This window comes from Nothoprocta perdicaria, unplaced genomic scaffold (genome assembly GCF_003342845.1).
Source record: "Nothoprocta perdicaria isolate Ctin4 unplaced genomic scaffold, notPer1 scaffold_7, whole genome shotgun sequence".
In the NCBI taxonomy this organism is placed as follows: Eukaryota; Metazoa; Chordata; class Aves; order Tinamiformes; family Tinamidae; genus Nothoprocta; species Nothoprocta perdicaria.
The window spans coordinates 5,391,541-5,417,452 of NW_020455976.1; the positions used below are offsets into that span (position 1 = coordinate 5,391,541).

Sequence of the window (25,912 nt, forward strand, 5' to 3'; positions counted from 1 at the left end):
TTCGAACAAAAATGTTTTCCAAAATTAGAAGGATAAAAAAACCTGTGAAATGTCCTTGCTTTAAATCTGCTTGTTTTAGAAGTATGGACTATGAAATCCTGCTTGGAGGAGGTTTCTCTGTACTTCTGTGCACCACTTAGCCTTGTAAATTGATACCCCAGTGACCATTTTGGTGAAAACACCTTGAAATGCTATCTCAGTGTCTTAATGTAATTCTCTTGCTCTGCCTTTTTTTCTTTAGGTACGAATAAATGCAGTGATAGAGCAGTTAGAGCAGTTGTTTTGTACTAACCTACCTGAATGCAGCTTTTTAAATTCAGGGAAAATCAAACTACATCTCAAGCTTAGAAATACCAAATCTGCAATGATGTGATCATATTTACTGCAATATTCCATGGTGAAAGGAAACTTTAGGGAAGAGCTGCAAGTGTTGGATGTCTTTCACATGATTATCAGCTGCAAGTCCAAGGGAAGTGAGCTGCAGCTGTGTCTCGGTGAGATAATATTTATTAGTGCCCTATCTCCCCTTTGCTTTTAGTGGAAGATGCTGATTTAAACTTTTTTCATCTTGGTATTTTTCTGGGTTTCTCTTCCACCAAGAACATAATTAGGTGGTAGCCTGCTTTTTTCTGTTTTCTTTTTCTCCATCTGATTCTTCCTGATCTGTTTCCACCCCTGTGTCAGTCCTTTCTGTAGCTGCTTCACAGCTCAGCACAGAAGCTGGAGGTGCTGCTGAGACCGTCATCAAAAACTGCCTTCTCCGTAGGTCTGTAGGAAGATGCAGAAGCGTTGCCTCTGACTGCTGCCGTTGCCGTCCTTACCTTTATTCTCCCTGTGGTTTTACCTATGATTTTTCAGAAAGGACCCTGGAGTCAGTGCTCAGTTCCTTGATGGTTTTCAAAGCTTGGGTCTCTCTTAAAAATTCTAGTCTGACGCCTTTTTGCTGGGCGGGATTTTCAAATTCTCATGAATAACCTATAAAGAATGAATAAGGAGCCCTTGCTTTTCTGTATAAGTACTTTTCAAATTCCATCCTTTGACAAGGTCTTGCCTCAAGAAAGATGTTTTAGTCTGATCAAGACAATATTTGAATGGCTTTTGTTCGGAAAGAAACTCTCTTTTTTTTTCTGGTATCCATATTCCAAAGTAGTATCACGAGTAGTTGAAGAAAGTTTCTTGATAGTGAGGGTGACAGAGCACTGGAACAGGTTGCTAAAAGAGGCGGTGGATTCTCCTTCTGTGGAGCTATTCAAAACCCCTTTGGACATAACCCTGTGCCACATGCTCTAGGTGACCCTGCGTGTGCAGAGGGGTTGGACTAGATGGTTTCTAAAGATCCCTTCCAACCTTAAAGATTCTATGATTATTAAGAACTGAGCAAAGCATTAATGGCAATTCTTCAAGTCAATTGGCTTTGTATGGTGAATATATTACTTTTTAAAACTGAAGGGGTTCTGTTTTTATGCAAAACTAATAAGTCTGTTTATTTCAAGAACTGAAGTTGGAGATACTACTATTTGGAGACTTCAATTGATGTGTTTTCTTTTATATGAAGTTCTAGTATGATTGAGCGACCAGTATGTCCAGAGGCCTTTTGGGCCTGTAGGCCTTCCAGCTAAAATAATAAAACTGAAAACTTGTTGCAAAGCTGATCCTTAAATCTTTACAGGAAGGGGCAGAATTTATCTGAAAGATTTGAAGAAATCTTGGATCTTGCAAAGACACATGAAATGCGTGAACATGTTGAGTACAACCTTGAGAGAACCTTTCTTTGGCAAATGAATTATCTTTTGCTGGAGCATAATTCAGGATAACCCTGCAATCCTGAAGCTGTTTACCCTTATACAGCACTTACTATAAAAAAGAAAAGAAAAAAACTCTGCTGTGACCGACAGATTCTGGAGTTGAAAGGCATGTCTCCAGTTTGCATCTGTATCGCCAGTGGAAATCAGAGCTTAAAGTTGTGGATTTAAAGGCAACAGGAAGAAGAATCACACAGAAGAATTTCTGCAGAGTGAGAGCTGCATTTTTTCCTAGACTTAAAAAATGTTGTGAATTAAACTAGAGATCTGTGGATGGAAAATATTGAAGGACCAGACTTGAAAGTAGGAGAATAGGATGATGCTGCCATGATCTACCTCATACAATGACCTGGTTTTCCTAGCTTTTTGTCATGCTTACTGGGGATCAGGGATGTAGTTTGCCTGGTAACTGACAGCAGCAAATAATACTAATTTTGGTTCATATTAACAGCTTCCTTTGCTAATTTGTTTCATCCTACGCAACATTATTCTCTTGTGGATGGAATGGGAACTTCTATCATATTGTTAGTATTAAAGGCTCCTGTTTAGTAATTTATTGGAGTTATGAGGTGATGTACTGTTCTCTGCTTTGAATTGATTCTTCTTTTGTCTTAAAGCTGTTATCTACTTAGATTTGTACAGATGTCTAGTGTTATACAAGGGATGAGAATATCTATGCCCAAAGACATCATTTTAGGAAGTACTTCCTTATGCTTGTGACTTGTACTTTGATTTCTTCTGCGAATGTGTGTGTTTCCCTATGCACATGAATATCATCTATTCTCCATCTGGACAAACTTTTCCTTGTAGACTCTAAAATATGTTGGCATAGGGCTTCCATAAATCCAGTAAGAAGTGCAATTAATCATTTATCTGCTAGGTGTCAGCAAAGGTTCTCTTTAAGATAAATTAAAATCACATACATTTTCACAGCAGATCTTTAGGCTGTGTGGCTCTCATGTACTTGGATGGTGAGAAGAAATTTTTATGGATATATTGAGGGAAATACGCACTGTGTAGTGTCTAGAAGATACAGCTGCACTTCATACCCTTCATTTAATTAATTCACTCCATTGCATTTTGCTTGATGTACGCAACTTTGAACCTCTCTTTAATTAAGCAAAATTAACAAGTTTGCTGTGTATGGATGAGATTCCGTAGATTTCCTTTCAGCAAAGGTTTTTCAATAAATTAAACTATTGTGGCATAAGAGAGAAGGCACTTTGATGGATTAGGTCAAAAATAGGAAATTAAGGAGAAGAAAAAAAGGTCAGTTTTCACAGTGGAGGCTCATCAGTGGAGCCCCACAGTTTCCTGTACTAAAATTAGCATTGTTCAACATATTAATAAATGCTCTTAATAAAGACCATTAATAAATAAACATTAACATATCTTCCAGATGGACATGAGGCTACTACCATAAAACCTTTTTTGAAAAAACAAAATAGATAACAAACAACACCAAAAAAACCGAGCACTTAAAATATTTGCAATAACTAACAAGTGAACTATGAAAAATGTGTTGAAAGAATTCCTTTAGATTTTTTTTAAATCTCTTTGCAGATATTTTAAGATAAAACTCTAATTTAAAGATGCATGCTTTTTGCACATTCTCCTGCTTGATCTCATTTGCTTTCCATTAAATAAAATATTATGAAAAATGAGAATCAATACTAGTCATTCTGATAATTTTTACTATACTGTTTTTAGATAGAAGTTGTTTGAAAGTGCCTCCAATGAGTTGGAAGTGCAACTTTTTTGTCTGAAATAATTTTAATATTGAGTCTTGAGTGTGACAAATTAAGTTAATACTGAGTCTTGAGTATTGAGGGTGATATTGAGTGTTGAGTGTGACAGGTTAAGTCAGACTGGTAAATTCTGAATAGTCCTGTGTAACTACACAGACAGCCTGATATTTTTGCCTTAGCTCTCCTATAAATGAAGGGAAGTGTTGTCTAATATTACCGTGTTACTTATCATTCAATGCCATCCTCAGACTGGGGGGCTGTGGCAGATGCTGTAAAGGTAGAACGACGCCCTCCCTGCCCAAAGAAAATATCTGACCTTCACATTGGCTTCTCTAGTGAAGCTATACTCCTAACTATGGTTTAAAAACTTTAAAAGTGAAGTGCTTGTTCTTCAGACTTCTGGCGCATGCTCCTCTATTAATTGCTGTGTAGAATCAAAGAGTTTATTGATGCAGCCACATAGCTGGTGTTCCTATGTTCCCTGCTCATTCAGTAGGAAAATATGACAGGAATGCTGTCACGGTAAAATAAGAAAAGTTTGGTATTTCCCCCAAATCAATAGCCTCATTAAAAGGAACTTTAGCAATTGAGATTTGGAGGAAAGTGTTTTTGTTAACTGCTATCAGGCCAGAAAAGTCACTTTCTTGTATTCTCTGCTTAAAAGGTAATAAATCAGTTGAAGCTCTTCCCATCTCTGCCCAACCCTTGTTCACCAGAGTTTTCCCTGCTGTGTCAGTTTTCTAAATACAGCTTTTGACTTGAATTTTGAACTTTCTTTACCTGTGCTTTGGACTCTGCTGAATTCAACACAGAAGAGTCATATTCCTACAAATAAAATATAAAGCCTTCGGGTCTAGAATCATACAATCACCGAATGGTTAAGGTTGGAAGGGACCTCTAGAGATCATCTAGTCCAACAGTTTTTTGATTTATTTACAGTTTTTGATTATAATTAGTGTTAAAATTATTTTCACTTTATCAGTTCCCTTGAAGATCTTAAAATAAGGGAAGGTGGGTGGTTTGTGATTGTTTCTTATGCTGTAGATTTGTAATCACCATGTACATAATGTAAATGATGGAATGGCACAACAGTATATGGTATTAGGGGGCAGTATTCAGATAGTTAAAGATTATTTGATTTTTACTTGGTTTTGTGCACTTTTTCTATTAGCTTAATTATTAGTGATTGTCCAACAAGGTGATATCTTTTGGTATAAGCTTACCGGTTGTCTATTTTGTGTATGATTGTTATTGTTTTCTAGGATTGTAATTTCTAATATAAGAAATTAGAATCATGAAGAAAAGACTGCAGCTTCTTTTGTCAGCTGGCCAAAAAGCTGCAATGAAAGTGAGCAAGCTCTTAACTGAGTTTAAAAAAGGAAGAAAAAGAAGGGGAAAATAAAAGAATATTCAAACAGTGGGGTTAAAAACTTATTTAGACAAATTTCATTCTAATTAGCTTGCAAGTGAAAGTTTCTTTTTTGAGGACTGTAACCCATGAAAGAAAAATAACTCCGAGTTCAAATGCTAAGGTCTCTCTAGCCTGCTACCAAGTTTCAGAGAGAAAGTGTTCTCAAGGTCTTTTCATGAATGGTATGTTAGGGAATGGGGTCACTCTACAAGGAATAATTACAGAGTGATCAGAAGATTTCTTTGAAAAGATTGTGCTAGACCTTCTGTGTGATTTGTGGAAGAACAGAAATCAGTTTTGCTCCTAGGATGGTCTGACAAAATATATTGTATTTTTGCAGCTACTTCTATCTTTGCCCCAGAAGATGCCTGCCTCACCCTGGCAGTGCACTCAGCCTCTGCAGGGTCATTGCCTAGAAACCACATCTTGGAGGTGTTAGAAGTACAACACAGCGCTGCGCCGTTTCACCAACTGCAAGGGTTTGCTTTTGAGCTCTAATGAGTCTTTGCTCATCTTCTGTCTTAGCATTGCCGGTTGTTGGAGGTACAACAAAAAGGAATTTATTATTTATGTGCTCTTACAAACTTATTTGTATTATTTTGTGCTGGTGTATTTTATTTGTACTCAGCCTGTTCTGTTTGCTCCACAGCACAGAGTTGCTGTGAAGAATTAATCTGAGGAATACTTTTTTTGCCCTTTGTAAAATGTTTGTGCTCAGGATCTGTGATCTACAGTAATTCTTATTCATTTGGAATATAGTAATTTGTTCCTGTCAGCACAGGGGCTGGTTTGTTGTTTTAAATTGCTGACTTTTGTTTTTGCTGGCATGCTCCCCAATACAAATTGAGCACCTGACAAAAGTCTGTTTGTATCATGGCTCAATCTAGATACGTGCCCTCTGTTGCCTAACTGAACAATTTGGGGTCCCCAAGATAAAAGCTGACTGAATGCCAAGATTTTAGCAGCGCTTGTTTGTGCTGATAACAGAGGTAATCCATATTCCTCTGGTCTGTAAATCAAACAAAGAAGAAATATGTATGTGCACCGTTCTCTTGAAGATAGTAGACAGTAGTTTCTTCATAACAATTGGAAATTTCCAACCCCGGAGAACAACAGTAAGCTGACACAAGGGATGCTCTTGTGTGAAATCAGAGAGATTGGGTGAGTCTGAGAAAAATCAAGAATGCTTTCACTCCTCCCTTAGCAGATAGTGCCCGAGTAAATTACTCTGTCAATCTGATTGGTGGCTCTTTTTGGAAATTTATGTTCTGGGTTTTCATCACTTTTAACCTAATTCAAATTATTATGGATCAACATTTCCAAACAGTGGAGTAGGAAATGCTACCACTAGGCTTTGGCAGTATTTTCCAGGCTGATATAGGGCATGCAGCATCCTTAGAGGCTGTCTATGGAAATCTTGTTTGGATTTTCATGGATAGAATATACAGTCAGAATAAATGGTGCTTGTATTTACGAAGACATGTACTGGTTTCTAATGGCCACTCTGATGGTTCTTCCAGGCTAAAATAAGAAGCCAAAATATCCTCTTTCTATTGAGATTGTTATATCAATAACATGAAATCCAATGATCTAGTAAACACTGAAAAACATAAAAGAAGTTTTAAAGTGCGAGAGTCAGACATTTCTGATTCTCTAGGTCCTTGGCATTTTCCCCCTCAGATGTGTATATTCCCCAGCTCATCTGCAGGCAACTTCACATCCCACACACAGCTATGTGTGGAATTGCTTATGTTTTGGAGTTACAGCTCAGGTGTCACTCTGGTTTCCTGCAGGACAAGTTGTTTTTCTTCAACTGACAGCCAGACAAGCCATGTGTTTTAGTCATGAAGACTTCTTTCCCGTTGCTGTGTGTTACTCTTGCAGTTTCTTTATGGGCAAGCTGTATTTATTCTGGTACTTGGACTTTCTCAGAATATGTTGTATATTGAATCAGTGTTGTTTTAAATGAGGATTTTTTGTAGACATCTCTATTACCTAATACCGTACCCATTTACTTAACAATATTTCCTAAAAGACCCTAATCCTTGCTTATTTCTCAAATCTCTGTAGGTTTACTGATCTATTTGATTCAAACTCTGTAATCATACCTTTTTTTGTGCCATGCAAAATCTAGATAATTTTATTAAATGAAAGCATAGTGGGTTTATAATAGAGCCTGTTAAAGATCAGCTCGAACTATGTTTTCATTTGTTCTTGATCTTTCAGAATAAAACACATCCTATATATTGGATTCCTTCTTTCTTTTTGTTGAACTTTTTCCGTCACTTTTGGAAATGTGTTTTAACGAAATACCTCCAGTGTTCCAACTGATGTTCAATAAATTTTTAGAACAAGAGTATATTGATAGATTTTTCATTATTCTGCTGTCAATAATTGACCTTCTATGGTCAAAGTCTTCTAATATCTTAGGTCATGCAAAATAATGTCCACATTGGTCAAAAAAAGTTTAAGCTGTCATCTAGCAATCATCTGAACTCTTACACGGGGGTCACTCCTTCAGCCATCTCAGAAATTCTTGTGATCTTGGTTGTAAGGGATGCTGTTCTCCTGCAGTAAAGTGGAGCTGCTCAGAGTAGCAGTGAGTGTTGTGGTTCAGAGTCCAGTGACAATGAAACCAGAATGGACTCCATGGGATGGCTGATGATGTTTGTTTTGAAGCATTTGGTAATGGGTGAGAGCTGAGAGGATGGTTGGAGGAGACCCAAACATCGAGCAGAAGGAAGGGATCACTAGGATGATCAGCAGATAAGAGAACCAAAGAGTCAGCAGATAAGAGACCAACCAAAGGACTGGAGAACAGGGAACAATATATGATGATTCATCACACTGCTTGAGGAAAGAGCTAACTATGCTGAGGAAGCAGGTGATAAATTGGGGGAAGAAGGTACAAACTGTGGAAAGTCTAGGGTGGAAGATGGGTGAGTGATAGAGGAGAAAGAACGACATGAATGTGAACTTTTGTGACTTCATTTTTAGGTGGAAATTTCAACCTGAGGTTATTATATAAATTGAACCAGTCCCTGAAGAGTTAGGAATCAGGAGCCAAATAAGATCAATAGAAATGTGTAAGTGTTGTTGGAGAATGCATAAGAACAGGCACAAAACAGAAATGTATATTGCATATAACAATATATACTGAAAAATGAGTTGCTGCCTATGCCAGTGTTTCTCATTATTGCATTTGGTGTCTTGGTCCACTTGGAAGGAGAATCTATGATTATGCTACAGATAAAGGGAAGGCATAACAAGTTAGCTGAAGTCTGTCTGTCAGACACTCCGACACTTTAAATATTAAAGGTTTTGTATGGTTGTAATGCCTTTCTGTTATACTGTGCTGAGATGCTTAGGGCTCACGTTTTGAAGAATTAAACCCAAGAGGCACTTTTGGAGTGGGATTTTTTGTTTGTTTGTTTTTTGTTACAGGGATGCATAATAGTTTTTCATCCATTTTGTACCCTAGAAGAAAGGAATATTGGTTATAAATATTTGGACAGGATGGGGGAGACAAAGGGATTCAAATGAAGAGGCAGGATGAAAAGCAGGAGGACTCTAGATAGATAAATTATAGGTAGTGGATTAGTGGATTAGTAATTGACTTTTATCTCCTAGTGTAAAGCAAGAACTGCTAATCATCAGCTTGTGATAAAATGAGAAAAAGCCATGGCCAAGCTATGGGCTAGCGTTTTATCATATTGCTATTGATTTAACACAGCATGAAACAACTGGTTCTGTCCCAGTAGTGCCTGGCTGCTGCTTGGTAGGGAGCTATGGAGGTACAAATTTACTCCTCCTTCAATCTGCTGCAAAATTCAAAGCCTAACTGCAACCATTTAACTACTAAAATCATTTAACTCAGGCAATTTTTCTCTTTTTTTTTTTAAACAAGATATTGTGTCTGTGACTAAGCACACACAAACTAGAAGGAAGAAAAGGAAGTCCAGATAGATGATGTGGGCACACAAGTAATAAAGTTATAAAGCATGGAAAATAAGATCCAAAAAGCTGTTTTATTGGGCAATGCTACCCAGAAAATATTTCTCATTTTAAGTTTTGTTAATCACTTGTATTACCTAATGTGCTAATGGTATAAAAATCTTGTGTACTGAAATGCACAAAATGCCCATGCCGTGGGTATGTTTGTATACCATTTGCCTTAATTAAGCTATTTTCTTATTTATTTAAATATTCTCATCCAATTTTATTTTATATTTGATGATGAAGTCAGAAATTGTCTGCTGCTACTGCAATGGACCATGTTTATTTTGTACTTTTTTTCTGAATCAGTGTTCCTGTAGCTTAATTAAAATGGTTCTATATGTTAGCTTTAGGAGTTAGAATTGTGTGTATTTGTATCTATATCCAGATATCTGTGTAGATATGTATCTCTGAGAGACTGGATATGCTCAGTGAAAGAAGGTCACTGCGTAAAAATACCATTTTACGCAATGAAAACTATTTTCAGAAGGGCCTGTTAAAGTTTCTTTATTCTAATATAGGTCCTATCAGAGTGGCACAATTTTAGATGGGATAATTCAGCTGCCTTGGAAAACAGTTCATTCATCTGCCTTGCCCTCATTCTAACAGTCTTTTGTTAAGATGAAATGAGATCTGTGATTATCATTTTATGTATATATTAATTTTTATTCTTGGAGTTCAGAATGGACAAAACATATAGTTTATTAATAGGGCTCAGCAAAATTGTGCTTTTAGCAGAAAAGCTTAAAAGGCTGGAAAATAAGAGCGTTCCTAGTTTATAACCTACAGTTAGGTATCCGGGGGGTGGGAGAGCTGAAAGGGGTGACGGCGACGTTCAAGAGCAGCAAGTGCTTGAGCCCCATTGCAGCTTTCTATTGCGGGTGCCTGTTTCTGTGCTACCTTCCTGGGAGAGAACAGGCTGGTAAAGACAACCAAGCCAATGGAGGAAGTAACGCTGGGACACATTCATTTGGGAAGGGAAGGAGCTGGTGGAACATACCAGCAGATGTCCCGTTGCTGCTAGCAATGGGAACCTAGGCTCTAGATGGAAATATTGGCTGAAACAAAGGCATTTTAATGATGCTTCTCGTTTTGGTTGATCTGTTAGCTTTCTCATCCTTTAACGTGGCAGGAGCTAATTAGTTTTATGCTTCCCTAAGGCGTCTATCTCTCTGCCTCACTGTCTTTGGGAATGCTCTGTTTAAAGGTTAGTCCTTGTAGTGTAAATATCTTACACTCTACTTGGATGAAAATGTCTCCGTATTTTCATATTCCCAGTTCACCTGTCTATTGGGCCAAGACACTGGAGTTTGTTTTCATTTGCTGAGATTTAGGAAACATTTATGTTAATTAGAAACCTCCCACATAATATGAAGTCTTTGGAGCAGAAGATGGTCTGAAGTATTTGATCTTGATGTGTAGTCGCTACTTGTCCTTTAAAAAGCATTTGACTGCAGTCTGAAGTTATTCATATCTGGCAGAGTCTCCTGGAGAAGAGCAGCCTAGTAACTTTAGTGAGTATCTTCAAAGATCCAGTGTGTGTCTTTTGTCTATTTAGTTTGGGAGGGAGATCTGTAGGATTTGATGAAGGATTGCTGCTTAAGTGATCGTATTGACAATCTTAAACACTTCTGCAGCGCTGTCTGAGTGCAAGTTGAGGAGCAACTCATGTCAGAGACACTGGCTTAGTGTTGGCTGTTTCTGCTCGTTTTGCCATGCTTTTTCATTGCTGTCACAGCCTAGTGCCCTTAGTGCCTGCAAGACAGTGTTTGCTGTATGTGTCAAGTTAAAGGCCACTCATAAAACCCAACCCTGGGACCTGATTTAACAAGCTAGGCTGTCTGGCAAGTCTTACAACATCCACATGCTGCTCATTTGGAAGCAAGAAGCTTTTCCAGAAGGTGAGTCTAAGGAGGAAGGAACTCAAGTGGTCTCGTATACTATTTAGAGGAGCCTCCCTTGACCGAATAAGAAAGTTGGTTAATTTAGCTGATGAAATAGGTGTGTAAAGGTATGTCTTGTAATGAAGTCTGGTACACTAGATAATGGTCATTTGAGGAAATCAGTAGAAAGGAGCTATACAAAATACTGAAATAGGATTACTGAAAAGCATATTATAGGAAGAAGCTATATAGGTAGTAGTAGATAGCAATTAGGTGCAAGCTGGAGGTGTAGAAGGCATATATTGGCTCTTAGAGAAGTTTCTTTTACCTTTGTAGTAATATTGAGATTCCTATCATGCCTCAGCAAATACCTTGTATATTTTGTTAGGATCATTACACACATGTAAAAGTGCAGGACAAACTGCTATGTACAACACCCCAAAGGCAAAAGATCCTCTGAGAAACTGATTTTTGATGGAAAAATAAAGTAATATTATAAATACTAGAGACCAAGCTCTAGTAACAGGATTTGGTGATTCAAACAAGATTATGAATAGTGATTCCTTAAATAAAATTTAACAAAGGTATAATCACTAGGCTTCTGTGAATTATTCACTGTTGCATTCAGAGAGTATTATCAGAGCCCAAGCCATGCCTCTCTGTCAGGCTTGTATTTGTAACTCCAGTACTTAATTATTTAACCTTTTTTGTAGGCTCCATTCAGTTCAATACCAGAAGTTCCATACTGTAAGTGATGGTAGTGAGTTTTTTTGAGCATTGTCTATGAAAGAAAAGAGAGGGAGAGCTTCTCTGGTTTCAGACCTCTGGATTTTATTTTCTTGTGTTCTTTTGCCGTTGTTTTCCATGTTTAAGTTATTAACTCTAAAAAGTAGAACTCACTTGAATATTGGCTGGTTTTGTAAATAGAGATGTTTTTCCCAGTAGCAATCATCTTTGTTAGTAACAATTCCCTCACAGGTCATCTGTTTCTGGCCCAACTACAACACATACAATCTAGGAAGTTGTTTAAGCAACAGCCATAGTGGTGACATACATGGTCCACTGGTCATGAGTTTGAGATAGTTTTGTTGGCAGAAGCTGCACGTTCGCTACCAACATAATACGATGCATCCTCATGGGGACTGGCTTGACCTCCCTTCCTGCCCTCACCCCCTAATGAAACCGAGAGCGTGTTTGATGATGATGATTATTGAAGAGAAGATTTATAGACCCAAGACTTCTGTTTAAAATGGGTGATACCATCTCAGCACTAATTTCACATTAGCCCTGATGGTTTGGGTTCCCTCTGCTCTTGTAGGAGGCCAACAACATTTGGAAAAGTGTTGGAATACAATTTTTTTAAGTATGCTTTTTCTTTCACAGTTGCTTGCAGTCTCTTTTGCGCACATGAGAAGAGAGAAGGCAAGCCCGGGAATGGCCTAGATGTTGGAATTTACCAGGAATGTGTACAGTTGGATGGAGTCTTTTGGACTGTTTCATAGGGTTTGCAGAATAGTTTATTTTCTTTGGCCAAACCTGTGTCATCTGTTATCCTTAATTTTTGCATGGAAATCCTTGAAAGTCCAGCATTGCATTGTGCCATGTATTAGTGCTATGCAATCAGTTTCTTTCTTCTTATTGCAGTCTGAAGGGTCTTAATCTGTTGTTTGCAGACCACAGTTACAGTGAAATGTAAAAGTTTTGAAAATTGCAGTTGGAACACAATTTCCAAAACAATTTCTATGATTTTATTTTTTGACAAAGTGTTGTTGTGCTGCTGTTTAAATAAAAACTTTAAAGATGATTAAGAAGTTCAGAAGAAGATGATTAAGTCCAGACTCTGCAGTATTAAGCAATCCGAAGAACAAGCCACTTTTTTCCACCTTTCACTCCAGTGCTCAATGGTAAAACTGCTACTTTGTAAAGAAAAGGAAATAAAATAGAATTTTCTCCTACAAATTACTTCTACGCATGCTAATCTCAGATATTTATTTATATATTTACATTTATTTATTTAGAACAGAGCCAAAATCTGAAACGGATGCCTGAATTTTTTTTCAACTATTTATATGCACTAGGATATACTTATGGATTTTGTATGAAAACAATTATTTGTGCATATATAAGCTTTTCCTTTGTTTATATTTGTTTTTAAAAAGAAAAATCTGTTGAATTCATCCTTAAAACACTGAGGCTGAAAACGGCGAGATTGAGATGAAAGGGTTAACTGCACCGTTGCTCTGAAACTATGCAAGTTTGGTTATCTGTTCATGGGATTGCTTAGCATTTAGGAGGAAAGCGATTCTTTGGTTCAGGTATAAAAATATGTGATACTTTATTTCAATTATTTAGGTGATTGCTGCAAGTACGCTGGAATGAGGGGGCATTGGCTAGTTCTGGCCTTTGCTAATGGGAGCACTGCAGAATGTGAATGAGTAATTAAAGTATAGAATGCGGAAAATTAGGCCAAAATTGAATAGAAGTGAATAAATATGTGTTCTGTTATACAGATGTTGGAGTCAGATTATTTGGGATACCTCTTTCTATCTGCATCTTATTTGGTTACCATGTAAAAATCAGTCATATACCATGCAGATTGTTTCTCTTCCCATTGCCTTTTCTGTTTTTATGTTGTGATGTAGCTGTATAGGTAGTAATTTAGCAAAATATCCTGTCTGCCAGGTGTGGGAACTAGCTGATTGTATTGTAATACCAGATCATTACTTAATTCATATGCAACCTAGCCCAGCACATGGAAAGCATTATAAATCTATTTACAGTGTGGCTGGTCTGATGATAACATTGTATTAAATTCCCAGGTGAGGCAATTTAAGCAATTGCTTTGCCATGTGTAGGCCATGGAAATTAACTTCTCATATGCTTTAGTAATAGGCGAACTTCATTGTTATGCTCAGATTAGTGGTATAGCAGAATTCTTACAGTCTGGTTACATGTGCCCTGCTTCACATGTAGAATCATACAGGGGGGTGGGATTGCAGATCACAGTTTTTAATTAGTTTAAGCTGAGTTAATTCATTTCAATTCTAATTTAGCTGTGCTTGCCCACGAACATACTCAGTTCTATTGGGAAATGTTAAGGCTTGGGTCAAGTAGACAGATTGTTTAAAGCCAAATTGCCAGACAGAACTGAGCAAGTGTATCTGTTTGAACAGGGCTTTAAGAAAATCACCCAATCAGTATGCAAAAATCCTGTTCATAAACCAAGTGAGATCTGCCTGGAATCAGAAATTCTTCCTTGTTGGAAGACCTAGATATTGTAGTACATTTAAACAGCTCCTGAAACTTTCTCTGTCTTGAAGTTGTTGGGGAAAGTAGCTTAACCATTTTGTGCATTTCTGTGCTCGTGTGTGTACTGCTTTTGAATGCAAACAGGTTTACTGAGTTAAAAACACCAGTGTGCTTAGGACTTTTTGTGTACATACCTTTGCAAGAAACTAAAATACAAGATATAGTTCCATATATGTCAGACCTTTACGTACAAAAAAATGTATAGAGCAACTCTCAAACCTATACTGAGCTGCCCAGAAAATGCATTGCATTACAAACTCTGTAAAGCTTCTGTCTTTTCTAGAAGCATACATATAAAGTACCAGTAGACAGTGGTAACTGACAACTAAGACTAAAAATGTTGACAATTTCTTGATTTGCCTGGTTAGCTTATGTATAGAAGTCATTAACTATTTATAAAATGCATTATGAATTGGGTTCCTTCAAACTGTAGCAGTGTGTGTGACATTTCCAGCTCAAACTATCATTCTTGCACTTGGCTAAAGTACATATTTATAAACAGCTGATAGTTATGAACTAAAAAAAAATCTAAAAAAACTTAATTTTGAGTTCAGATGAACTATTCTGTTATCACTAATTTTGATAGCTGCATTTGAAAGTATTAGCAATGTTGCTTTAATAAAAAAAAAAAAAAAAAAAGAATCGCAACTGAAGGTACCAATATATTGATATTTTGGACAAATCCTGAAAGAACAAATGAACATTTTAGTTCAAAGGCCTTTTCTTTTATATTATTGATTCATTTGGTGGTGAAACTGTGATCAAAAGTAGTATCAAATTATTTATTGATTCTTGCAAAGAGTTACATCTAATTGTAGTCAAGGGGTTATTTCTTTTAATATAATTGCTGATTTTCAAATCGTGACAGATTATTGCAATAATAGAGCAATGATACTTATTAAGTTCAGTGATGATGATATAAAGGATTTTAAAAAGCCTTTAAAAATGGTATTGCTGCTAGAGATTTTTTCTTCCCATAAAGGATACTCTTACTCTTTTTCTTGTGTGCAGTCTCTTATGAATGAAAATATCAGCCAGTTAAATCATTTCAAATAAATGATGTGTAGGCAAGGACCTTCTCAGTCTGTACATATAATTAGACAACTTGTTCACTGGAGAACAAGCTCATAAAGCATTGTGTTGCCCATTTCAGTCTAATAATGACAAATATGTTTAACATTACCAAAATCAATGAGACCGAGTCGTGTTGTGAAATGGAGAGACACTGTACAGTTGAACTGTTGGACCTCAAAGGGGAGATTGGATCTTAATTGAAAAAAAAGTAAAGATTAGATATTTATTGGCATGTATTTGTAATTTCTTCCTTTGCTTGATGTTTATCAAATAAAAATAGGAAAATAATATAATTGAACAATCTCTGCCAATTTGTTGGCTTTTTGGTGAAAAAAGAGAAAAACAAAACCTATCTCCATATGATATTCTTGCATACTGTGGAGTGTTTTAGTCCCCCATAGTGATGAAATGAATAATTTAAGCAAGCAGCTCTGATACCACAGCCTGTTTAAAGGTTCTCATTTCCTTTAATGCTGTAGACTACTTTTGCTTGGTTAGTATGAAACTGTGACAGCTGAGATCTCCAAAAGATTTGGCACAATTCAGCTCTTGTAGCAAGTCCCTGGTATGCTTTGTCCTTGCTCTGTACATCTGTAGCTTTAGTATATAATCTAGTGCTGAGCACTAGCAACTAAATCGCGTGTTGGTGGTAAGCACTGGAACAGTGAGGATGGTAATAAAGGGCATACTTGAACTACACAAGATAAAAGGCTGAATTGTGTTGCTCTGAGATGAGCACTACCAGGCTGACTCAACTGCTAGTTTTCTAGTGGAAATAGTGATCTGCTTTCAACCTGCTCATCACAACAGTAATAATTTTCCATGTGCTCAGTGTAATTTCCAATGAGTTGTGTTCTGTGCCATAGACATAAGCATGTTTTTTGGCATGATTATCCATACAGAGAAGGTTGTTTCCACAGAGCCGTAAGAGCAATTCCAATCAATAAAGAAAAGCCTTAGTCCTGGTGCTTGCTTGAGTTTCTTCCTGTTATGAAGACTTAGGATCATCCTCAAAAAACAAAGCAAACAAAAATATTAAATGTCCTTCTTCTCTTTTAATGGTGCACGTAAGTAGAGTTATCTGGCTATAAAAATGTTATTTGGCCAACACAGAAACTGCAAGCTGAGCTATGGTCTGTTTATGAACTTCCCTGTTGTCCTGTTGACCAGCGCGCTGCTTGGGCAGTTTTCAGTGGCTTCCTTTCAGCTATTCAGTACTTGATCTAATTTAGAATCAACAGCTCTCAGAAAGTCCGGGACTCATAAACTATGAATATTGACTGTCTCGTAACAATCCAATGGATGATTGTCTGTCTCAGTTTGTGGTGTTTCCACAGAATGCTGTAAACTGATGTTGTACTATACTGTTGTTCTGTCCCCTTTCTTTTCCACTTGGATTTCTGGTCCTTTTCGTGAAGGCCTCTATAGCATTAACAGCAAAAGAAAGATTTGTTTATGTTATGCACATGTAGTTTTAACTTTTGTCAAACGTGCTGTTCAGAGTTATCTTTTTGGTGTAGGAGAAGCTCAATCTTCCTTTCCTATTTATTGGCATTGCTGTAGTGTTGGTCTGAGTTCTTAGCCCAGCAAGTATTCCTCAGATGAATGCATTTTTGTCCCCCACATCAGTGCTTCTGGTGTTAGTGTATTTAGCCTATTAAGGTTGCCTTCTTATTAGTCCTGAGATCATGTTATCTCGAGCTTTATTTAGGCCGCTTTCATCAGTAAAATGTTGAGGATGTGACTCTCTCAGAAATCACAGCAAACATGCTGAGGTTTTGCCATGATGATTTATCGATGTATGTCACTTGAAGAACTTTCTAATAACTTTTGCTTGCAGATTTTTTTTTAATTTTTTTTTTTTTTTTTTTTATCAAGTAGGTATCCATTAGGGGGCTCCCGAGGTTTAAGATGATCATCCTTGATACCAATGGCTTCGGAGCTTTACTTCCTAACCCTTTCTTCTTTTTGTTTTACAGAAAAGGTCACGGATCGCCTACAGTGATGAGGTGCGGAATGAGCTCCTAGGGGATGACGGGAATTCCTCAGAGAACCAGGTAGGATGCTAATCAAGAAGCCCTAGTGGGTGGCTGGAGGGTGAAGGAGGTCACTGGCACACTGGGCTTCTCAAGCTGCTCCTTAACAGCATTAGCAACAACTCATGTGGAAGTGATACTGTTTAATGCAAAGCTGGGGTCTTAATCAACTTCAAAATGTTTCTTGGAGATCTTACATTTAACCCTTTAACTTGTGATCACTGTCTGCTATCTTAAAAAAAATCTTTTCTTCTCTTTTCTTTATTATTTAGTACTTAAAAAATAACTTGAAACGCGCTGTTTGCCGACAAAGCCAAGGTCCTCACCTCAAACACATGTAAAAGGAATAAAAAAGTACATAATGCAGCTTTGATAATAATGCAGTATAATTAAATCAACACTGGCAGGCAAAACAAATGAAAGTGCACTCTTAGAATTAGGCAGTACCCCACTCGGTTTCCTTGTGTGATTCCTTCCCTAAACAGATTTTCTCCTCTTGTGGTAAAAACACAAGTTGTACTAATAAAAGTAAGCTTTCATAACACGTGTTGTGCTAGAATGTACAGTGCTGTCCACTCCTTTTAATGAAGGAAAGCCTCATAATCCTGAAGCTTTTTCAAAACTTACATCCATATTGTTGTTCTGAACATTACAGTGAGCATCCTGCTAGACTCCTGAAAGTTATAGAGAGGACATTATTTTCAGGGGACTCTGACCCGTGTAATATTTCTTTTGGTAATAAAGCCTGTTTTACAAGTTCTGAAAACAGTTTCTGGTGGTCTTTTATTTTTGCTTGGTCTGTTGTCTTGAAAATAAATAGTTTTCTTTATCTTAGCAATAATCAAAGCTATGGTTTAGAAGTATGTTGAAAGTTTGCTAAAATATGAGACTTTCTCTGCTGGAGAGATAGAATTTAAAATACTTTGGTAGCATAACTGAAGCTTGAGAAATGCAGTATTAAATATGGGAACAGAATCAAGCTGCATTCTGAAATTTTTAGTATCTTCTATCTTTGGTGTAAATTTCACTACGGATAGAAAAAAGTAAGACTCCAAGACTTATCCCAGTACAATTAATTTTAAAACAAAGACTCCTTAAGTCCTAATCTTATATAGCATTTTAAATGTGCTGTACAATTAAGTTTTAAATCCTGTGATGGACTTTAATGCATATATTAATGAAATTATATGCAATGTACAATTTATCTGTAAATGTAAGACTCTGTAGTGCATATAGCAGCTCCAAAGTCCGTGCAAAGAAGTAGATATAAAAGATAATGATCATCTTATATATTATAAGAAGGAGTTTTGCAAAATTTGAAAAGAGGAAGACTTTCTGTATCCCCAAATAATTTATTTATGGCAAGGATAGTTTTAAGGACAAGACTTTCACATTTTGCATATCATGAACATAAACTCAGTCCTCTAAAAGTGTTAAGATTCTTGTTTTACTTCTTTTAAGATGCTACTGGTTTTATGTTTCAAGAAAAATGTGTGCAATTTCTGGCATAAAGGGCCAATTGTGATAAGCAATAGAATATATTATTCGTAAGGATGGGATAAAATTTTATTTTCATTTTTTTAAAGAATGTCTAAATAACTGGTTCACATATGCGCCTTTTGTGAGTTATGAACTCTTACAGTTGATTAAGAAAGGTGTTTTTTTCTCAAGGAATCACACAATACTTTGTTGTTTGTTAACATGATTTCTTTTTCTAAATGACTGCTTTTTAAATGAAGGAAAATTTTGGGTGGGAAAGAAGTTTTATGTCTTTTAGGTAATCAAAATCCTTTGTTTAACCCATATTGGTGTTTTACACTCATACCTTATTCTGAATGTATGAATGTTACATTACTATAATTTCTTTAAACTATATGAAGGCCTGCTGTGTAGTATGTTGTTCCAGTAGTAAACCTCTCCATCTTTTTCATATGAAACATCATGATTTACATTTGAATTTGTCTTCTACACCTATGCTTATGGGTGCAAGCAGTCACTTCACAGAGTTCCGACTGAAGTTGAACTTACCAGTGGGTGCAGTTGTCTGGATTATGTGTAAGGTTTGGGTACTTAAACAAAGATCATGTTATATCTCTCTGTTTAATTTAGTAACCTACTGTCTACTATGCTTTCACTCCTACACTTTTTATATCAACAGAAAACTTGAACTGGACAAAGCAAGTGTGAGCAAATCTTACTTATAGCCACATCAAACGTTGGAAGATATTTCCAATGCTTGCTTTAGTTTTGTTTGATGGTGATCTGTATATAAATATATAGATGAATTGACCCCTACCCAGCTCTTACAGAACTTCTGTTTCTTGCTCAGCTTGGGCTAGGTTAAATTAGTTAAAGATATTTCTGTTCTGATTCAGTTGCCAACTTGGAGGGGAAATGAGAAGAGAGTTTCCTCTTGTGATGAAGAAATCATTCGCCAGCTAAGAATTGCTTCTGTAGCAAATCAGAATGATTTGTAAAATCTATCGATAAAAATGCTAAATATCTAGTTAGACTTGGGAGTTAACCAAGCAAAACAAAGATACGAATTATACAAGCTTAGGTGTTTTAGGTATAGTCTCTGTGACCGTAGTAAACATTTTTAACTTCTTTTCTGGAATGAGAAGATAGAAACTTGATATACTTGCCAGTATGAATATATTTCCTGTTCATTTTCTCTCCCCACTATGCTTCTATGAGTAGTTATCGTGATGTTTAGGTGATTTCTTAGGGTAGAGTTGCCCTATCTAACTAACTGTAGTCTTTTAGAAAGTGTGTGCAGGGTTAAACCAGAAATCCTCCTTCTGTACCAAAATAGTCCCAGGTATGTGCTTCAGAAAAGTGGCTAATGCTGTACTCAATACTGTTCCTTTCTCTTTTCAACTACGTTCATTAATCTGCTTAACTAAATTCACACTAGAAGCTTAAATTGTGTGTCTGCACACACACTATATATGTGATTTTGTGGTGACCAAATATTTTGTGGCTTCTTAATTTCTGACTACAAAGTTCTTGATAATATTAGATTTGGGCTTGCTGTGCATAAAGTGTGTCAAACTTCAGCTCCAGACCAGGGGGTGAAGTTGGTCAATTTAATTCCCCAAGATCTAAAGAAGGTCGGTATCATTTCATATAGCCCTGGCAGAGCAGATCATTACCAGACACAAATCTGTTCGTTACATGCCGAGGGTTTATAGCAAAATAAATAGACTGTCATCATAAGTTCAGAAAATTGTGTGTTCGACCCACGATAATGTGTAAAGGGCGTTTAATGGAGTTCAGCATTTATTCGTTATCTGTATGCGGACAGAGACGGCAGTAGCGTTATCAGCTTTTTTTCTAAAAAAAAAAAAAAAAAAAAAAAAATTGGTAGTTTTGTGTGTCACGTGACCCGCCTCACAGACGCACACATAGACACACACACGCGCGCGCACACGCTCGCTCGCTGCGGCACAGTTTTGATTTTAGTCACAGCAGAAGGCTTAGCCACCAGAGATTCCACTGGTTCAAACCAGCGTAAACCAGATTTTCTCTTTTTCTCTCCCCCCCCTTTTTTTTTTTAGCCTACAAAGGAACAGATTACCTCTTGTATCGAATTCCGGATTGAAAAAAAAAAAAATCTTTGTTTCAAAAATATGCTGATTATCATATCCTAAAATGGTGGCGGCACACAGCTTAATTCTGTTTACAGTTGAGCGTCGAGAATAAATACTGGAAAATACTTAAAATTAGAAAAGTAAAGCTAACGCCTTTCCATCAAGAGTATTGTTAAATGGGAGAAAAATGCATCTTTTGTTAATTTGAATGAATATCTTTCAGCCAACGTAAAAAAAAAAAAAAAAAAAAAAAAGACCTTTTCCCATTACTTAGCTTTGCTGCAAATCCTATGCAGAGCTTAAATTCAGCCATGCAGCACAAACAAGATAGAACATTTTTGTTTGGGACCTATTGAAAAAACAAATGTGCAGCGTTTTAAAACTCCCATTGATGGGAGCAGGGTGGCAGGCCCAAATGGGCTCTCCTGCAGCAGAGTAGTTTTAAACTTTGGCCCTTTAAGCATGATCATCAAGTGAAGAATGGTGGCCTCGGAGAGAAAAGATAGCTCTGTGATAAACTCCCAGGTCGCCTCTTTCTAAAGAGACCTAATGTTTGCCTTTTTAGGAGGGGGAAAATGGTGAAAGGGGATCTGGAAAAAGAGCCTAGTTTGTGGTGGGCCAACCGCTTGGATTTGCGAGCTGGTTTGGGGGAGAGTTTCCAGCAGTTCTGGCTTTTACGCTGGGTGCTGAAGAGCAGTTTCAGCGTGGGTTCCTGCGGTCGCGGCCCCCCCAGTTCCACACAGTTCGCTTCCCGCTGTATGTTTTGGTAACGAGATGAGGCGCATGGGCCCGTTCTGCCCAGCCGCCTGGAAGAAGGGGGAGTATTGGAGTACTGGAAGCTCTTTTGTTTCCTGCTCGCTGGAGGGATCTGGCCAGGGAACAGTCTCAGCTCGGGCACATGGTGGGAATGAGTGTTAGAAAACTGAGGCATCAGTGTAAACTGAGATGATGATGGGGCCGTTGTAATGTTGAATTCAGCTGCGATTGGTGAGAGACCTGTAATTTTCTTTGTAAAGAGGCACTCCTATGCAGACCTTTTCTTAATTGCAGTTTTTGTTCCAGTCCTAATAATTGATCTGCGCCTCTAAACGGAGGGCATGCTGCAGCATAGCTCTACACTCACACTGGGTTTTGTTGCATTTTATAGCAAAGGTGCCAGAACAGTGCTATTAATTGTGCTAGATTTACAAGCATATGTTTAAATAAAATTACACGTACACACAAAATACCACGGTCTAGGATTAAGAGCCTGGAATGAGCCTCCTCTGAGGGCAGTCGTGTTTCATGTTGGTCTCTATTCCTTTGTCTTTTCTCAAATATGCTATGCCATAAATCCAAATTCTGAGTCATTTAACTAAGCTGCTTCATTTTAACTGGGGAAAAAAAAAAGATTGCTACTTCAAGTTCAATCATAAAAATCGATAATATACTTACAGTTGCAACTAAGGTATATAAAAATTGGTGTACTGGTGACAAGCTATAAAGATGCAGTCATCTATTAATAAGTTAGATCTGCTAGTAAAATGAGAAATCAGTTGTCACAGCTAAAATATACAGAAAACATTCTGAAAACTTGTATATACAAAACCACTTCAGCTGTACAATCTTCGAAGAGAGGAATAGTAAACTTGTTTTTTTCTTTATAATATAGACTTCTATGAAGTCATTCCCCTTTATTTCATGATGGTGTCTTAGATGTAGTTTAAAAGAGAATTTCACACTATTCTCTTTGTTTAATGTGACAGTGTGAGAAAGTGATCTTTATTCGTTCAAAAAACTCTGCATGTAGTCTATGTTTAGGTTCTTTTAATGTGTTTGTCTGTGATTTTTAAATGCTAAACATGTAAACAGATAAATTGTCAATGTTAATTCTGTATCCTGTCACACAACTGATCTTTCTTTCCTGCCATTTCTTTCCTTTTTATCTTTTTTTGTGCGTTCATGTTGCAGTTGATAAAATTACGTGAGGAGGTGAGTACTTTCTTGCTTTTTGTTGTCTAGCTTTCCCTTTAAAGCTGAGTTTCTAAATCTGAAGTAGATCTTTTTGTTCATTGTTGCAGGGAAATCTGCACAAAGCAAAAATATTGATTACATTGCTTTAAAATATTCACTGTTGTGCCTCTTTTTTCCTAATAATTGTATACTTACATGGGAATCTCTAGATCAAACCTTGGAAATTAACATTCTTTGATAGTGGAATTTTTTTAAAGGCACTAGAAAAAGAAGAAGAAGAAAAAAACATTATTATTTGATCTCTCCTAGAATACATGATCAAATCAGGTACAGTAATAATCGTGTTTGCATCACAAAATCTTTGATAGGATAAATATATTTGTACACTGGTATGGAAAGTGAAAGCACTGCTTTGGTAAAAAAGCCTGTGCTGAAACACTGTAAAAATTACACAGCATTTCACAATGCTTTGAGTGGAGTGTGAGCTGCTCAAATAGCTGATGTATTATTTTGGATATTGTACACCCACTAAAAATGCATGCAGACCTATGCACACATATCAATATTTATTATTTATTTGTGCATGCTATAGATCTGTAGGTGTAACACTAGAGATCAGTATTCCAGAACACCTTTCTTTCAGTTAGGAAATGATTCATAAATATTTAGAGGAAGAAGTCTGTTTTAATGGGCAATTCCTCAAATATTTCAGTATATTTTCTGAAGTTAATATATCCTTCATTACTTACTACTATAGCAAAGCAGATATTTGAACTGTTTTTTTTTTTATTATTATTATTTCTCTATGCCACTGAATATAAGGTCTCAGTAAAGTCAACATTAGTTGTAGGTCAAATTTCTGAAGGATTCCGAATGAAGAGTTTCAACTACTAAAGTATTTAAACAAATATATATATAAATATGAATATTTGAACATGGCATATTTGTCTGGCTTCTTTTTATTGAAATATATATGCCCAAACATATCAGTAATGAGTACAGAGCTCTAGAGAAGTGGATTTGTAAGCTTTAGGTGTGATGATGACAAAGAATTAGAAAGAATCAGATAAAGGGCAATTAGAGGAAATTCTTAAAAACACTAAGATGTTTTTGATGTAGAGTATTTCACCAGTCCCCTGAATGTTTTATTTTTTCCTCCCCTTTTTAGTGTGGAGTGGACTTGATTATTAATATTTTGGAACTGCAGAATAAAGCAGTTAAAAGTTAATAATAATAATAATCTTGTAATCTCATGAAAGCCCTCCCACCATTGCTGAGGTCCCCTCCCTAATATTTTGATAGTCTCAGTGTTTAAGCAGAAGACAACATTATTGCAAAAGGTTGTGCAGCCTGATTGCTCAGTTTACTTTCAGAAGGACAAGGTTCTTTTGCACGTAATACCTGCATTTCTGCTCCTGTGGTCATGCAGAAGAGGGCAGTGGGATCATTTTTGCTTGCAAGCAGGGATAGTGATTTTATAAACATAAGCATTCCAAATTTCTCAAATATTCTGAAAAATGAATATATATAATCAAGCTGCCACTTAACTACTGTTCTTTTCGAAATAGCTGTACAGACAAATAGGAAAATTCAGGGCATTACTGTAAAGGACTGTAATTTGGGAGCTGTATTGAACTTATCAGTCCAAATTTGGAGCTGATAAATCCGTGCTATCATATACCTAAAATGTTGATATTTATAATTTATTGGTTTTGTTTTTCTTTTTAGCTTCATAAATTACTTTTCTCATTCTGCATACTGAGAGAGCCAGTAACAAATAGAACTAGATAGTCATCTTTTTTTCTAGTTTTCTATTTTAGTACTGAAAAGGAAGAGAAAGAAAAATAATTTTAAACACAATTGTTAATGTTGCCTGTGCTTAGGTGACCACCGCATGTTTTATAGGCTGTAATCACGCTGGTGTTTTTATACTGAGTGCAAAATGCCCATTAAAGTTTAAATGAAGGATCGTATAGTGACTCGGGCTTAACTTGTCACAGAGTGCCACATCAAGGCGTCCCGAATCCTAGCTCTCCTAAGGAGGTATGAGCTGATCTGAGAAGAAATGGTGCTTTGCCACACTGTTTGCTCGTGACACCTACCCTTCCCTTCACCGCGCACTCCTCTCCCCGCGCTCACGCAGGTCTACGCAGGCCGGCGCGCTCTGTCCTTTGAGCTCCTGAGATCCCAGTGTGAATCCAGCCCACATGGAATGGCTGAATCTCTAGCGAGCGCGCGCCACGCTGCCCAGCGGCCTCTCCCGACTCCTGAAGCTCCAAGATGCTCCGAGTCCCCCCGCTCTCCGGGAGCCGTGGGAGAAGGGGCTTGAGGAGGGGTGGGGAGCGGTGGAGAGCGTCAGCCGCCCCCGTAGCGCCCCGATTTCACCACCAAAGTGTGCGCCCCACACCAGGCACTGCAGACACCACCACCGCCACAGCAGCAATTAGGTGTCCTTATAGAGGGGCTTGGGTGGAGAGGTTCTGAAACCAGGGAAGAGACAGCTTTGAGCTCATGTTAGCACCCGGTTCGCAGTTCTTTAGTATTCAGATGGCTCGTGGTAAAGGCTGAACTGTGGACTTATGATTTACTTTCTAGATTAAATGTGGCTTATATTGTATATAAAAATATACAATGAAATGCTTATTCTTTTTTTGTTGGGTAGCTCTTCTACATTATAATAGTATTAGGCTGTGGAATCTCTCCCCCTTCCTCCCTCCCATTACCATGGCAGGATAGCTTTTTCATTTTTAGTGCACCAGTCCAGCGCCGTGCATCTGTTCTGTGATTATAACGTCCTATTCTGTGTGCTCACTCCCAGGCTCTGCTTTGTTTAAAGTACCTCCTCTCTAACTTTTAGGATTTTTATCTTTTAAACCCTGCTTTGATCTCCCTCCCCCACCATAATATCCTTTCTACTACTTTATTTTATGAGATTTATCTATGTAATAGTGCCACATTTCTGATTTAAAAAAAAAAAAAAAAGTAGTTGTTTTTAATATTATGAAGCAAGAGGGCTGTATTTGGAGGAAGACTTGCACTTCAGGCTTATAGTTCTATATTTTTCCTTTTTTTTTTTTTTCCCCTCTGATGAGCAATAGAAAGGAATC

General features: G+C 37.1%; 1 protein-coding gene across 4 annotated transcripts in view; it reads left to right on the forward strand.

The window, feature by feature from the left end:
- Window positions 1–25,912, forward strand: part of VTI1A (vesicle transport through interaction with t-SNAREs 1A) — a 251,075-nt gene that overhangs the window by 31,130 nt on the left and 194,033 nt on the right. For 2 of the 4 annotated variants that reach the window (XM_026050558.1, XM_026050560.1), the window contains exons 4-5: window positions 17,203–17,280; window positions 22,803–22,823. In XM_026050558.1, coding sequence (XP_025906343.1) covers window positions 17,203–17,280; window positions 22,803–22,823 — 99 coding nt within the window. The remainder of the gene's footprint in view (window positions 1–17,202; window positions 17,281–22,802; window positions 22,824–25,912) is intronic. The other 2 variants (XM_026050559.1, XM_026050561.1) reach the window with 1 other exon arrangement.